Source organism: Nasonia vitripennis, chromosome 5, assembly GCF_009193385.2.
Source record: "Nasonia vitripennis strain AsymCx chromosome 5, Nvit_psr_1.1, whole genome shotgun sequence".
NCBI lineage: Eukaryota > Metazoa > Arthropoda > Insecta > Hymenoptera > Pteromalidae > Nasonia > Nasonia vitripennis.
In genome coordinates, this window is record NC_045761.1 from 4,759,226 (window position 1) to 4,776,406 (window position 17,181).

The 17,181-nt window shown below is 48.4% G+C and overlaps 1 protein-coding gene across 3 annotated transcripts in view; it reads left to right on the forward strand.

The window, feature by feature from the left end:
• Positions 1-13,838, forward strand: part of LOC100120931 (hemicentin-1) — a 131,123-nt gene extending 117,285 nt beyond the window's left edge. The window contains exons 21-23 of one of the 3 annotated variants that reach the window (XM_031932457.2): positions 3,937-4,692; positions 6,266-7,068; positions 9,267-9,380. In XM_031932457.2, coding sequence (XP_031788317.1) covers positions 3,937-4,692; positions 6,266-7,066 — 1,557 coding nt within the window. In that variant the 3' untranslated portion in view covers positions 7,067-7,068; positions 9,267-9,380. Of the gene's footprint in view, positions 1-3,936; positions 4,693-6,265; positions 7,069-9,266 lie in introns of all 3 variants that reach the window. The other 2 variants (XM_031932456.2, XM_031932455.2) reach the window with 2 other exon arrangements.
• Positions 13,839-17,181: the final 3,343 nt, after the last annotated feature.

The following is a 17,181-nucleotide window of genomic DNA, read 5'->3' on the forward strand; positions in this document are numbered from 1 at the left end:
TTACGCAATCCGACGCGATTAAGAGAAAAAGAGCCGCACACGCCCCCGTCATTACTCGGCCGGTAACTCCTGCAGTAGACCAGAGCTCACACGTACACTGCACACACACACACACACACAGACGGCTCGTCAACGGCACCTCGTTTCGTGCTCGCGGTTCAGTGAGCCGCGCGAGGGTGAAAGTCAAGGGTCGCGCGCGCAGTGCGAGCCACTTCATTTGATTGCCCGAAGCAAAAGCCCTCCAAGCGGTTTAGTCGAAGCGCGCGCTTTTCGAAATTTCACGAAAAAAATCTCATCGACGCGCCAGCGTTATATTTAAAAACTCCCTTTTTACCTTTTAACAACAGCCGTGAATTTATTTTTAATTTTTTTTTTTAACATCCCTTGCGCTACACTCGAGCGTGTGTGTTTTTACGAGCTGACCTACTTTTCCCGCGCAATTGCTCGGCGACTTTTCCCCGGAGAAATTGGTCTAAGATGCGCAACAGCGGAACCGCTGATGCGGTTGGGAAATTGAAACGTCGTGCTCGACTTTTTTTCGCCTACGGATAATCGCGTCGAGCTGCTCTCTGTGTGTCTCCCCGGATGTTACATTCGCTCGATAATGTAAACTCGTGCGTGTATCGCGATGCCGATGTCTGATGGAACGAAATTGCATGCTCGGCGCGAGCATAATGAATGTTACAGCTGAACGCGAAATCGCTCAATTTATTTTATGTATGCGAGGGCCGCGTGCACGTGAGTTTATTGCTGAGCGCGGCAAAAAAGGAACGATATACCGACGTGGTTGTTTCGCGCGCGCGTACGAGATTTTTCGCGATAAATAACGTATATTAAAGGCGATCGTTGGGCTGGTTTCTCGCGCCGCTAACGCTATATTATGAATAGCGATTTTTTCTAGATCGGGGACAAGCTCGAGATCGATAATAGGTATGATGTATCGAGGCATGATGCTTGTCGGCTCTAAGTGGTCGAAACAGTTAATTACCACAGTGCATCAGTGAAAATTACGATGAGCTAATTCATACGCTGATGCAAACGATGTATGCATTCAACGATTCGAGTGTAACACTCTGTCATCGAAAGTAGATTTTGTTAAAGAGTAAAGCCAGGACTGTTTGAAAAATTGACGTGGCTCGCAAAATCTGATGCGAAATCGATCCCGTTGGCTTATTCAGTCTCGAGTTACATTATAAATCCAAACGCGCGGTATAATACTGCTCGCCTCGTACAACTTGTATATTTTCCGATCGAAGCTCATGCGGCCCCGAGTCATGTACTCCCCGGCAGGATAATTATCGGCTCGGAGGATTATAACTAGCCTCGTCCCTCTTGCTCAAATGTCCCGACGAGCTGGGACAGAGCAAACGAGAGAGAGAGAGAGAGAGAGAGAGAGAGAGAGAGAGAGAGAGAAAGCCTGGAGGCTGCGGCAGTTGATTATCCATGGACGAAGCATTTGCACAGCCTGCTGCTGTCTCTCTCTCTCTCTCTCTCTCTCTCTCTCTCTCTATATATATATATATATATATATATATATATATATATATATATATATATATATATATATATATATATATATATAAGGCGCGAAACCACAAAGCGGCTAGATTTGCTCAGACGCACTGCGGCGAATCGCGTTGATTCGGGAAGTAGGTATGAACTACCGACCTAAACAAACAAACTGAAAACCATTCTCATATGTCTGACCGCACGCGGATGTTTCTACTTAGCCGCGTGGAAAAAGTTCGATAAATAAAATAAACACCGATTCGCGATAGTGGCTTGTCGCTCGGCCATGCGTGTGTGTGTGTGTGTGCAGGTAAATTCGCCGTGAGCAAACGGATTCGCTCTATCTCTTTGCTCCGGTCGGATGTATACGCGCGTGTGTGTGTGTGTGTGTGTGTGTGTGGGTCGGAACAAGCGCAGATTGCCTCCGGAGCGTTGCATAACAAGCAATATCGGAGTATAGCTGCGCGGAGACACACGCCGCGAATAAATCGAAAGAGAGCGAGAGCGAAAGCCCAAACAAAGAGATAGAGGGAGAGAAAGCGAGAGAAAGGCCGCAACTGGAGACGATCGATATAAATAGATACGGCGAGGTGCACACGGGGAGCTCTGTACTATACGGTGTTGTTTCGAGTGTCGTTCGTTTGCGCCAATTAACCTACTGGCGCACAACAGGTATGCAGCCCCGAAAGCAGAGGGAGAGTGAGAGAGATATGCTCTTTCGCTCTGCGCGCATGTGTATACAGCTACACGAGTACAAGGGAGTAAATGCGCGCGTGCAGTTATTACACAGCTCGGAATGGCAACGAAATGCAATCATCCGCGGGTAATGGCGCTGCTCCTGCGGCCCCGTGAAAAGACGTGGAATTGTTCCGGAATACCGCCGTAGAGAGCGAGCGAGATTCGAGAGGGCTCGCGTTCTATTAGGGCGCGTTTTAGACCGCACCCGCAGGCTTGTCGCTCTTATCTTCTCTCTGCGTGACTCGCGTTTTTTTTCTATCCAGGCGTATACTTCGCGTCTCTATCGCGGATTATTCGCTCGCGCCCTCGACACTCGCCGAGAGAATAATCAAGCGCATTGTGTATACGTGTGCCGGCGCACTATCGTACCTGGTAAAACTCGCGCGCGCGATGCATGACCGAGCGCGTAGGTTCATTAAAGCGCGCTTCAACAGGTTCATAATAGTGCGGGGGCTCCTCTCTCTCTCTCTCTCTCTCTCTCTCTCTCTCTCTCTCTCTCTCTCTCTCGCTCTCCAGCGCTGTAGGGGCAAAAGCTTTTAATTCCGGCCTGAAATATGCGCGGCGCGTATTAAGGCGAACAGTGGATCCCGAGATTGCAGCGAAGTGAGGAAAAGAGAATTATTATCGGGCTGTGCTATACCGTGCGGCTGCAGCGCGTTTAATAAGCTTTAATCTTCGGCTTTCACTGCGCATTGCCGAGAGTGGAATTGAAGATCGCGCGGCTGATTATAAAATTCGCCCACTCCGACGTAATCAACCATTATCACACCTATACGTATATCTCTACGCTTTTTCGGTTCAACACAGAATCCGGTATAATCGATTCGGGACGAGGTATGTATTAAAAAAACGAGCGGAAGCAGCGCGAACGAGCAGGGGAGCAATTTTCAAAGCTCACCGACGAACAATTCCATTATCCCCAGGAGCGATAATGCCCGAATGACAATTAATCGTCGCTCCCTCTCTCGCCGAGTAATCCACGCGCAATATCAAACTCCGCCCGGATCTTCCGCCTACGTTCTCCGTTTCTCTCTCTCTCTCTCTCTCTCTCTCTCTCTCTCGTTTGCTCTCTCTCTCTTTCCCTTGCGCGCGAGGTAATGGCTCGGCATTCAAGTGCAAGGAGTCTCTCTCTCTCTCTCTCTCTCTCTCTCTTGCATAGCTGCTGCTGCTGTTGCACAAAGTCCGGAGAGAGCAGTTGTCGCGCTAAAGCAGGTAAGACTACACATCACGTAGATAATTACAAGAGCGACGCTGCAGCACTTGAACAAACGCGGCGGCTTAGCGTCTGTGTGCGCGGATAGAAGTCTGCGCGTATACGTGCTACAATGTACACGGAGAGCAAAGGTCTCTCTCTCTCTCTCTCTCTCTCTCTCTCTCTCTCTCTCTCTCTCTCTCTCTCTCTGTGCGTCCGCATATATGCAGCGGGAGCGGCCGAAACAACTTTGTTGGAGCAACTAAGCGAGTGTGCTCTCTCTACCGCCGGATGAGGGGAGCTATATAGAAGCTCTATATAGCTCGGAGGGATGGAAGAATCTCGGCTTGATGAACTTATATATTTTCAAAAAGAAAACGATCTTCCGTCCGTGAGAGCACGCTCGCAGATCCCAGCCGTCAGCATAGCACACGAGCAGCCACCGTACAGAGCGAAGCTCGCGAAATTACACCCCCGCAATGTTTCCCCTTGCGCAGTCCTCGAGCTTGCACAACTGCCACAATGCTTACTCGCTGCTGAGCGTATCGCCGTGCTCGTCGCGCGCGGCCAGCCTCTGCGGCGGCGCGAGTTCCGGTTACGAGTCCTCGGTCGCGGGCGCCCAGCAGAAGCAAGCCCAGCAGGCCAAGGAGCTGTGCCACCTGGGGCCGCACTACAGCGACCACAATATGCCGCGGGGCAACTCGCCGGAGCCGCGCTGCAACAGCCTCAAGCCCAGGCGGCGTAAGCAGCAGCACCAGCTGGTCCACCAGCAGCGACAGGTAACCACCACCACCACGACCACCACGCAGTTCTACTCGTTGAGGCTCTGCCGGAGGCACCTGCGTCGCCATGCGCTCAGAGCCAAGAGCGAGGACGAGGAGGAGGAGGAGGAGGAGGAGGACTGCGCGAGCAGCTTACCCGGAGGCAGCAGCGCCAGGAGCTATCAGCTCTACGCCATTCCAATCTACCGCACTTGTCCGCACAAGAGCCTCAGCAGCAGCACTCTGGCAACGAGTCTACGCTCGCTCGACTGTACGCCCAGCTCGACCCTGTCCCGCAAGCTCCAGAGACGCAGCCCCAGCCCAGGCGAGAAACATCAGAAGGAGGAGCAGCAGACGGAGGAGGACAAGCCGCCCGTGCCGGCACCGAGGCAGACGAAAAAAACCGACCCCTCCGAGCACACTTACCAGAACGTACCCCCGCCCGTGTTCCCGGCGCCGGGTCTGCCCGCGGACTCGTCGTCCGAGCCCAAGGTTTGTCCGCCTGCATCACCCGCATAATCTCGCCTGCCTCTCTCGAGGGAGTATCAGACACTCGGTGTGGGGGGAATCGATAGCTCGCTCGCGATTATGCCGCTTTTTTGCACCTTCCGAAAGACAGAGAGATGAGGATTATGGTAATTGCTCGCTGATATCCATCTCTCTCTCTTCCGGCCGGGCTTATTTCGCATTCGGTAAACGCGCGAGCGGACTCTTGAGCGATGAATAACGAGCCGGCTGACGTTTTCGGACGATTCGGTTTTTTGCGCCCCGAAACGCGATATTTTATTCCGAGGGCTTTTCCGCAATTTTTCATCGCATTGCTCCGCCGCCACTCGCGAGTATTTTTTATTTTTTCTGCATACCTCCTTCTGTGTATACAGCCGTATTGGTCCGCGGACGCAGTTCGCGAAAACGCGTATATAATTGCAGCGTATACCGGCACGTTTGCGCCTCTCGCTTTATCGCCGCCGCGCGTCGTATAACCTCCTCGGAATTGTCGCGCGAAGAATTGCCATTCCCCAGCCGCGGGCTTCGGTTATCGTTGTGTGCCGTTTGATCCTTTATTTTCCCATTCGTTGTTTTTCTCTCTCTCTTGCACGCGCGCGCTGGCTTTTGTGCTGAGGTATGAGGGACGCGCTCGCGCGGGAGTATAAAGGGCTGTATAAAAACAAAGAGTGCAACGAGTGTCTGAGCGCCCGGCTTGTTCTTTTCCACGCAGGCACACCCGCAACTAGTATGTATAAACGCACGATTCGAGACTCGAAACAGCGACTTATTGGTGTATTTCGCGCTATATTCGAGTCCGATGGCACACATTTGCACGAGGGGACGTGTATTTGAGGTGGCGGTGTACCAGTCTCGATAACTCGAGTTAGTGAGTGTAAGACTGGTCTCCTCATCCATACGTATGTGTCTCTGAATTCCATCTAGATGTAGACGCTGACGCTCGAGCTTTGCTCCCACGCACGATTAGCGCGCCGGAGCCTCTCTCTCGACCCTTTGCCGGACGACGATCTCGTGTAGCCAAGTCACCTGCGTTTCTCGCACGCGCGCATGCCCGGCCTGCTGAGTTTCCAAGTAAGTTTGCCACGGTTCGAGAGACGTGTGACGTCTCGAGACTCTCTTTTTTTACATAGTATTTAACGCTTGTAGCTAACACTTATTAACGCCGACGACTGTATGTTTGTATGAAAATTTGTTTTAGACGTGGCACACACGAATAGCGTACGGTCGTGCGCAGCAAAAAATCGCACGATACATGCATGTATACTCTTTTGATGTTTTTTTTCTCCGGCAGTTTTAGTTGCCAGCGAAAATAGAAGAAAATGTTACGGTGATCGATCTCGCGTGATCATTCCGTCAATAAGCATAACGGCGTACAAAAAATCGTTTTCTAAAAAAAAAATATTCCACGAACAAACACTCGATCAAAATGTGAGTTCTGCTCGATCCGCGAAAAAGAATTCTACGCATACTAACCCCTATACTATATTAACAAAGAGTACGTTCTCTAAAAACCAAAGCCTTCCGCCGCCCTTACTAACCCTCAGCTGGCCTGTTGCAGACCAACAGTATCTACGACTACAAAGAGCACTACCAACAGCAGCAGCAGCAGCAGCAGCAGGAGATGCAGCAGTACGGCTACCCGCTACCGAGCAACAGCTCGAGCCAACTAACACTGCCCCTGACGCGCAGCCTCTACCACTCGTCCTCGGTGGTCAGTCCTCTGCAGACCTCCTACGTCCACGCTAACAGTCGACTGTCCCTCAACACAGCGAGTCTCGCGACCTCGAATCACCTGCAGCAGCAGCAGACGCTGCAGGAACACGCGACCGCCAACACCTTACCCTTTTCCCTCATCCAGCATCCAGGTGACGCCCCAGATCTCACCTACGATCGCTACCAGCAACAGCAGCAGCAACAACAGTCCCGAAGACACTCGAACTCGAGCTCGAGGAGCCGGAACGAGAGGCGGAAGTACCGCAACAAGCACGATCGCAACGAGCGCAAACAGAAGCAGCAACGCCAGCAGCAACCACAGGCACTGAGCTCCTCCTGCGAGACCAGTTTCGAGCGGATGCAGCAGGAGCTCGGCGTGCCCGAGAGCTACAAAATCTCCTACCCGCACTACTACGAGGACACCCTCAACGACTGCCCGGCTGGCAATTATCCACGGGATCGCGAGGCCAACGAGTACGACGTCGCCCTCTCGGATAGCCAGTACGCCGAGCAGCAGCAGCAGCAGCAGCAACACAGTTTGACGAAGAATCGCAAGCCGATCAAGAGGTATTCTTCGCAGGACGCTGGTAGCGCTAAGCTCGCCGAGCTGCACTTCCGTGACGTCGGTCAGGAGATCGATGTCTGAAGGTACGGGCGTCGCGCGAACGCTCTCGGGCCTCTGCATAATCTTCGGTCTCCTCTTCTTCTCTTCTTCATCTATTGCACACATCTATAGCCACGTCGCGGGATCGGGATCGGATGCACTCTCTTCCTTCTCATCGCATGGACTCGTCATCTCTCCGCAAAATATTATCGCGGCTTATACCCGTTCCTTTTCCCCATTTCTCGCTCTCTCGACCACCGCGTGTTTGGCTTGCTTTATTTTCGTTATACGTGTGCGTGAATAACGATCCAGTATCGACCAGTCGCAGGTACGTTTCTTTTCTCCTTTTTTGTTTTCTCGCAGTTTGCCGCGCATTTTCTTTCGAGGCTCGCGCGACGGCTTTCAGCCACTTTCGGAAAAGCACTTTCGAGAGACATGCGCTTCTGTTCTATTTTTTTGCTCGAGCTAAAACATGTGTAATACTTCACTCAGCCAACGTCTTATATTGTTCCTAGGGCCTCAAGTCGAAGAGCGAAACGTATATTTACTGAGAGGGCTGCGAGAGTCGTATGTGTGTGTGCTTGCGACGCATTTCTCTCCTCGGGAGACACTTCGCGCGAGTAGCGTACGTACCTCACTCGACCATTTCTTTGTTTTCAGCGCTTTTTCACGCAAAAGTATAGCCGTTTTGCCGCATCGATCCGCAGTGTGTGCATATACGTAATGTATACTCATCCGCAAACGTTTTGTAAATATGTTACACGCGAGAATCGGTGGCAATCTTCACCCGGTTCTTCTTTCGAGGCGCAGCTTTTTTTCCTCGGGATGTATATAGTGAGAGAGCTTGTTTGATAATCCTCGGGGGCTTATTGGATAACGGCGACGCGGTTAGTTTCCAAGTTTTGATAATCTGCTTTGGCGTGCGCGAGCACAAAGTTACGCGGCTCGCTCTCCGCGTGAGTCGAATTTTAATCGATGGCTCGCGAGACGCACAATCATTTCCCTGCACAGCCGCGACTAATGCTGAGAAACTCTTGCGAATGTGTTACGTTGTGCGATTTAGGTATATGGTTTGACTTTTGGTTGTTTTCTTTCTCGTGATATGCTTGTATGATTTGCCGTTGATTATACTAACTTTGTTTTACCGAGTTATTATTCAATATTGTTTGATTGCGTTTTTGAGTTTGACGACTAACACTAACACGATTCAGGTCATCACGTGAGTATATACACGTTTCTTTTCCCATCACGACCCACATTCATCACTTTGCATACACATTTACGATTTCAAGACCACGTAAGAAGTTTTCCCATCCGAGTCTCGCGAGGGAATATCGGGCATATAAGAGCATCGAATCACTCACGAAAATCAGACTATACACAAGCCACTATCTCACTCCATCATAAATCTCCTTCACTTATTCTCCCGCATCATTCGCGCACGCGAGATAATGGCGCACATCGACATTCCGAGAATAAAATTCGCGGATGAGTATTACACGAATATACCTGCACATAGTAGCGCAACAATAGCCCGCGGGGCTGAAGCTGCGCAAACGCGTCAAGTCAATTAGGCCAGACGCGCAGCACACTTCCTCGGAGTGCTCTCCGTGATAACATAATAGCAACGCGCGCGCAGAAGCTCCTACTGCAGCAGCAGCAGCGCAAGAATCCGTGGCCCGACGAGCTTATACCGTCTGGCATCCGTGGCCTGCGAAATTATTCCGGCGCTGCGCTGCGCGTCGTAAAACGGCGATTTCCACGAACACACAGCGCGCGTATACAGTGATAGAGGAGAGATAGAGGCAGCTCAGCGACCTGGAACTCTCTCTCTCTCTCTCTCTCTCTCTCTCTCTCCGAGCGCGTGTGCGTAAAATATTATTGACGATTTATGTACGCGTTCGGGCTTTGGTCTCGCGTCGAGCGCGCGCGCGCGGTTGAGTGCACCTCTCTCGGATGGAAATTGAAATCCTCTGTTGGGCCAATTTTTTCTTTTTTTTTTTTTTTTTGTTACCGTGGTCGCGAGAAGGAGCAGCTCGGTGAAGGAGTGCGTATACATCAGATAGATGTATCCCCCATTTGATACTCTAAAAAATCAGGCAAAACAAAGTGTGATAATCTTCTGAAAATTGTACAATAGCTGAGCGAGTAAATTAAATAATAATGACGAGGAAGAAAGTAGGTAGACGTCGATGCAAAAAATATAAAATAGAGAATTCCCCTGTTCCATGTGCTGTCGCAGCCGTTCAAGCCGGAGTTCTCCGATCTGGACTACGCTGACGTAGACTACCGCTCGTACGGGCCCATCAACTACAAGGCTGCCAGCATCGCCCTGCTCCAGAACCGCAACAAACCCCCGCAGCAGGAGCGAATGCCCCAGATGTACGGCGTCTCCGACGACAGCGAGGAACTCCTCTGAGGACATCGCGCTGCCCGTAACACTTTTAACCCCCTGAAGTGCCATCTCGTAAAGTAGTGTCTGCGTATGTGTGCGCGTGCGAGAGTCTATATATACATGTGCAGCGAATCCGTCGATACGTATACAGATATATACGCTACTGCTGAGAGTCGAAGAGAGAAAGAAAGTGAGAGAAAGAGAGAGGGTTGCCTGATGGAGTACACGACGATTATTATGTACACATATATATTACATTTTTTACCACGTTATATAAATGAACGATGGAAGGGCGTGTCGTAGAGGCACGCGTTATCGGGGCGACTGGATTCGACGCGTTCGTTTGATATGTGCGCATTTTTTGGATGAGTTATCGTAAATAGCTACGCCGCTGCGTCGCCGGGATGAGCGGAGCTTTATCGTACTTTTTTACCCGTTGAAATCGCCTAATTTCGCTCGATGAAAAGCTTTGAATAAAGGCCCAGATGAAACATATTCACATCCCCGCCACGACGAACTGCGCGTTATCCCGGCGACTCCGCATCGTCGACATATTCTAAAGTTACACACACACACACAAACTGTCCGCCGCGCATGTTCTTGTCCCCGGCGCGCTTTTGTACAGGAATTTACCTCGATAAAAATAAACGAGATTACAAAGAGAGCCCCGTGAAATAGGAAGGAAGAATCGGCCTCCTTGCTCTCCGGGTATTTGTCACGGATTTATCGCGGCTCTCGCCAGAGATCCATCCATTAATCACTCGCGGAGGCCTGCGCAATCGAGCGATCCTTATCGCCCCCCTCCACGCCACCGCGACTCGTGCTCTCGAGTTTTCTTTTACAACGCGGTTATTAAGGAAACGCCTATATATAGGTACTACGCCACTCGAGAGTTGTCATATGCGCGTACGTCGTTACTTTGTCGTCGGCGGCTTTTTTTCTTCTCCTACTATAACTATAATGATATATAATACTCGTACGCCCTCGTGCCATCGCTTTCATTAAGTGTGTCGTGTTTCACTGTGTGACATCAACGGCCTATAAAATACGGCCTGCGTAGAGTTATTACGGAAGAACTGCAACTGCCCTATAATGATATTTCACAATACTCAAAAGTACAAAATGTTCGATATCGTTGTTGTCGTGTCAATGCCAAGTAGACGTCACCGAAATGAGATTAAAAATATAAAAAAAAAAAAAAAAAAAAACAATTCGGAGAAAAAAATACGAACAGCACAGCAAAGTAACGACATGTGCACGCGTGTCATTGGAATTCGCGTCGTGTGTCCCCCTGTTTTCGTTACTCGTTATCGCGGACGACGCTCGAATTGTGCTCTGTAACTATATCTGTAACTAATGCTAATTGTAACTCTTAAGCCGACTACTAAGGCCTGTACAGTGGATACCAAAACGACGCGTTGCGCACTACTATATTATATAGCGGTATGTATATTGAATATAAAGAAAAAAAAGTCAAGCGCCAGTAAATATTGTACACAAAGCGTGTCTCGAAGAAGCGAGTTTCGGATTGACAGTATATCCATATATATAAATATACTTTCGTTGTCTAGAGGAGCGTCGGCAGACACGGAGCTATTATTGTTCGATTTCGTTTAATCGGTCTCGCGCACGTTTCAAAGAGATTAAAACGCGAGAGGATTACTCTTAGTGGCGGCTCGTAGACGAAGTTTTACGCAGGTCTCAGCGATCCCGAGGATAGACGTAAAACAAGGCTCAAGGCGAATGTCCTGCTTGCTGTATATTGGCCGGCAATATCACGTAAAACGTTAAAAGCGCGATAGTGGGGTGTATATCATTTTTAGGGTACTTAGGAAAAGATGTTAACTGTTTTAGGATGTAAATTTTTCAAACGTTATTGTAGACCGTAATTCGTTATGCGTATTCATATACGAGTAGTATACTATATTATTATCGTCATTCGAAATTTATATTTTTTACCAAAGCCAAATTATACTCGTTCGGATTTATATGATATACTCGTATGCACGTTTTCAAATTGAAGCACACGTTATACATCCAAAGATTGCGTTAGTTGTTTAATTTTTAATTAGAGTAGGATGTTGAGAGATTATTTCCCACCGTATTAGCCTTAAAAAAGTAAAGAAAAAAAGTAATATGTTAATGAGGCGCTCACCTCGAAAAGAGCACTTTAGGTACGTCGTATAAAACTCGCGATCTTCCGTCCGATTGAAAAAACGTCTAAAAGCACGAGCAGAACGTATATCTCTCCCTTCTCGTCAGTCGCACAGTGTCATGGGAGTGAAAGCTCAATGTTATCTCGACACATTCAAAGGCTCGTCTGCGGTTACTTTGCCTCGCTTTTTTCAAAGTATCCGAATCATTTGCATACAAGGTTCGATTGTTAAAAAAACGCTTTAAACACCATGACCTCGACAACGGCGGCTAAATATTTAACGAGAAAGACAAGACAGACGAGATAAGAAAGGAATTCGCCTTGAGAGCGATGCGACGTCGCATCGTTGTTGAACATCCAATTATTACCGGTTACAAACAGGGTAAAATAAAAAAAGAGAGGAGAAATTACGAGTTAAAATGGAAATGAGAAGAAAAGTTCGCGAATCGTCATTATTCCTTTTTCTTCCTCCTTCTTTTTTCGCAAAATAACGTGCAAGGATTAACGTCGCGGCGGGGAGCGCGCGTCTCGAGTGTCCTCGAGTCCGTTAGCGCAGCGGCTTGATTCGCCGCTAGCTCGGGGTAGCTTTTTTTTTAAATACGGCCCTTTTTTATTTCTCCTCCCTCGTAGCCTCCTCATAAACCAGAAGAGGGAGAGGTTCTCGAGTATCGCGCGCCAGCCCGCCCGCGGATTATTAAAGTAAATGTTAAATATAACGCGCGCGCGGAAACGATTGCTATTACCCTCGTTTTTATTTTCAATCGAGACGCGATAATTATGTATAAAGGAAAAAAATGTATATTTTCTTCTTCGTTATGACGTATAAATATATATGTATAAAAAGTACACACACACACGCCAACATTAACAGACACACACGTACCGCCTGTATACTCATTGAGGATGTATATTCCGGGACGATTCGAGCGATAATCGCGCCTATATATACGTATATACATATATCATTTCCTAGTTAACGTTCAGCGTTGTAAAGTACGAACTTGTTGATAAGGGCGCAGCGCGACGCGGAGAATAAAAAATTAATTAAAACTGCTGAAGTGGCTGCAGCAGCAGCAGCAGCGAGTGCGAGATTGTGCAGTACACGCGCGCGTTCGAATGCACACGCCTCTTGTCTGTGAATGTGTGTGTGTGTGTGTGTGTGTGTGTGTGCGCGCGCGCGTGGCTGGAGAGAAAGAGAGCGAAAATTATATGCAGCGAATATCGGTGTGAATGTGTGTGTGTTAGTGTGTATGAAAGTCGAGCGAGGGCAGGAAAACGCCGTCATCCCGGCGTTAAGATTGCCGAGTTTAAACTGCGCGAAAAGCCGCAATTAACCGCGACTAGTTAACTTTAATAACTCGAAAAGCTGAAGCGTCCGATAAGTATGCGCACCGCCGCCGGCTGCCAACTCTTGGATACATAGCGCATAGCGCGCTCTGTATATAATATAGCGAAGAAGAACTGTCCGCGAGAGCCGCTGCGACCCGTATACATATATACTGTGTACACTTATGTATAATATATTTTCTCTCTAGCGCCGAGTTAAATTGAAAATAGAAAAAAACTGCGTTGCGATGGAACGACTATTTTATGCACAAAGAAGTCCGCTTCTATAATATATCCTGTGTTTTCCGAGCTTTGTATACGACGATGATTTTTACTGCGTAATTTTCTCATCCGCGCGTTATTTTACTTGTTTTTTTACTTTTTCTATACGCGAATCTTCCGTTTTTAATTATACAAAGTCACTCGCTGCATGTGTAGTATGTTATATTCGTTTGTTATTCGCTTTTAATTATTACAGAGAAGAGCGATCTACATATATTATATTAGTGTTTTTATTTTCGTTTGTTTGACGCTTGATCCCTTTCAAAGCAGATCTCTCGGTGCTCCGCTACATCGTTTCGTTTCTATTTCTCGTATTATACGAAAGAATTTATATGATATGTACACATCTTCGTCCACGCGCGAGCGAAAGAGGCATGGAAGAATGGTTGCGTACGAGAGAATAAAGAAAGCGAGCGAGAGAGAGAGAGAGTTCATCGTGACGGACGTGCCAAAGTGTTATGAATCAGGTGAAACAAAAGGAACGTTTACTTTGAACCGGCGAATAGTGTGTCATGTCATTTACTAAAGTATACAAGGAGAGAACGAGGAGATAAAGATGATTAAAAAAAATAATAACCTGTACATGCAATTAAGATGTAATATTTTAATAAACAGAACTGAAAATAAATGTTATGACTAGAAGGCGACATTATATACATTCGGTGTCTCGTTTATTTCATTAGATTTCAATTATCTCCGATTCATTTAGAGAGCTACTTATGTGTATCCGAAGTATCTGAAAAACAGTAGAGGTAAGTAAATCTCGGAATGTAAGCGTCGCTCTTCGTTAACCCGAATATGAAGCGTCGCCCTGCGGCTTATTTTTAAACATCATCGACTAATCCGGTCAGTACCTGATGGCTCATTGGGATGTCAATCATCGCGCAGTGCGTGTCCGATAATGACGACGGCCTCGTACGCGTCACGGGCGATAACCCTAATTTGTAAAATTCGCTTACTGTTTCGATCAGCATTGCTAATTGTCTCGCCTCGGTCTCGTTTAAAAATCTCTTAAACGAGGCCGCGTAAAAACCGATCAGAGGTCAGACGTGCAGCCGTCAATATTATAATTCGCCGGGAAATTTCAAGTACAGGGCGTCGTATGTGAGGGCGGATGATTCGCCGCGGTTAGCCAAGCTGTAATTAGACAGTTCGCGACCTAGGCGCTTCGCATTTCCATGTAATCGACGAGCTGACGACCCCTTCAATTACCCGCGCGCCTCTGTCTCAACACGCGCTCTGTCCGGTCGTGTACGCACGGCACACTATATACAGGGCTTTTTTTCGGACCATGTGCGCCTCGGCAACTTTTGCACCGCGACGAACTCTTCAATTAACGCGTTGACTCTCCGCGCTGCTATCGATCGGCGGCAGCCGCTTTGGCTCTCGTTGTTGTTACGCTGTTAAACTCCTACGTAAGACGTGACTTTGCGCGAGGCGACACGATTTTCTATTTCCTCCCGTATAACGTGTAGACATTTCCGAGGGAATCTCGACGGCCTCTGAGATGAGAATCTTTGTCACATCTGACGTCTTCTTCCCCGAGCCCTTTCTACGGCGTATGTCCGCGTTTAATACGTTGATGTGCTTGGAAAGCAAAGGGACGTGCGATGCAGAGCTCTCTGCTTCCGAGAATTGCAAAAAGCGTGTATATAATTCACGCGCGAATACCTCGGTAAATACTGCTGGAGAAAGTGAATTCATTAAAATAACTGGACTTGATACAATAACGCGAGAAATTGCAGCTTACAGTGCAAACGCGTTTATGTGTATGTACGTATAGGTATGTACACGCGTAAGTCGAATGAGAGAAAGAGAGAGAGAGAGAGAGAGAGAGAGAGAGAGAGAGAGAGGGTTTCCGCACTCCAGACTATCGTGCCCTGCGCTCTTCACAGTATGCCATTAATTAATTCGCGCGCGCACTCGAAAAGCTGCGCATACTCGGCCTACACGCGAAAACGAGCGATGCCTCTCTAGTATTATATATGGATATGTAGCTGCAGACCTACGCATATTCTTACAATGAGCATCCAGTTTTTTACGGGGGGAAGTCTAATCAAGTAGTTTAATCGGATAAAAAATCATCATTGTAGCACTGAATTTTCATCGGCGCTATAGACGTGTGCACAAGAAGCTTGTCATATGTACTATATCGACAGCCGGTATGATTGCGCGCGCGCAATTTCGAAATGCATCGTCGTATATTCTTGTATTATACGTAGCTCGATCTCTCACGCGCGAGCCATTTTTCCCCGCCGGTATGATCAGTGCATGTATGTTCACGCAGCGCGATACGCGCGAGGAGGCAAGCGGAATGATAATTTCGCACGTGAGAGAGTAAACAATACGGCCTGTTTCCGCGGGAGCTTTGAACTCTCGCTATGCCGCGTTGCTATATACTATGATTCGTCACGATTGAAACAAATGAGTCCACAGGGGGACGTGTTCTTTTTCGAAAAGAAAGCCAAGCTTCTCAAAGCTCTGTCCCGTTTGATTGTGAAAAAAGACAGAACGCCTAGGTTTGGATTAAGAAAGGAGGAAAGCTCGCCAAAAGCTCCCGAAGCCCGAGGTTGTACACAGCGTATACGCATAGAGGGAGAGTGGCAAGAGGAGGGAAATTCATTATCGAATTCGATTGTCGGCCGCAACAAAAGCACTCGCTTTTGCAATCCATCGACATTTGGCACTGAGAAATACAATTTCCTCGCAAGCTCTCTCTCTCTCCCTCCCTGCGTACACACACACGTATACAGATGTACACAGCGGAGCCGCGTCAAAACTCAATTCGACTCTCTTGATAGACGCCCGTGCAACTTCCACTCTTCCCTTTCTTCCGAACTCTCGCCAGATTTTTTTTTCGCGTTTGCTTTGTCAGTTACTGCGGCTGTTTCTGATTTCTCCGTCCGTTCGCCCTCCTATACACAAAGCTCTCTCCCTCACTTTTTTTTCTCTTTTCCATTTGACCTATTGAGGAGCTTTTTTGCCTCGCGATTCGTCCGACTTTGCGTTGGTGGACAAAGTACGAAGCCGATTTAATCGATTTTACGTTGTGAGACTCTCGAATCCCGAAAAATCGTTAAGGAACAATAACGATTTATACCACGTTGATCAACGCGCGGGAGACTAAATTAAGCAAAAGGCGCGTACACGATCGAATCGAAGCGCGCGGCTGAACTATTCAGCGAATCGAAATTTGAAATACACTCGACTCGCTCGAGCGTAAATTGAATTCCTTCACCGCCACTGCCGTCGTTCTTTTTCGCGTCGCGATGCTCCGCCCTCGAAGCATCCGTGCCCTTCTAGAAAATAGCTGCTTCTGCGCCGCTCTCCCAGTCTCTCTCTCTCTCTCTCTCTCTCTCTCTCTCTCTCTCTCTCTCTCTTTCTCGTTTGGTAAAGCGTCCCGAGCAACTTATTTTCCCTCTCGCTGTGTATAACTCACTCCTGTGCATGTATACAGCAGCGGAATGATGCACACACAAAAGGCCGAGCGAGCACACAATGCGCCGCGCGCAAAACACAATTCCAAACGCGCAACTCATAATGCGAAACACCTAGGCACTTCTGCGTCAAGAGAGCGAGCTGCAGCTGCTCCCCCGCATGCACTCGAGAGTCTGCTGCATTTATCCAGCCCCGAGGCGGCCGACGATCTCTCTCTCTCTCTCTCTCTCTCTCTCTCTCTCTCTCTCTCTCTCTCTCTCTCTCTACCTCGCCAAGTAGACTTTTTGATATGTGTGCGTGCGCGCGAGTTAGTGTATAAAGGGAGCCAGAGCCGGAGTATATTTCTTCCGCGAGAGAGACGTACCTCTCGCGCGTAATAGGAGGAAACTTTTGCAATGGATGTGTCGTATGCTTTCGTGTGTGTTTTTTCCTCCGAAACTCGGCGGGAGTTCGACTGGCTCATCAGCGGCGGCAATTTCGAAGCCGCGGTCTGCCGTCGATGGAGATTGCGTTTTAATTCAGCGGATGGCCACTATACCGCGCCGCTCGTTAGCGAAGGCG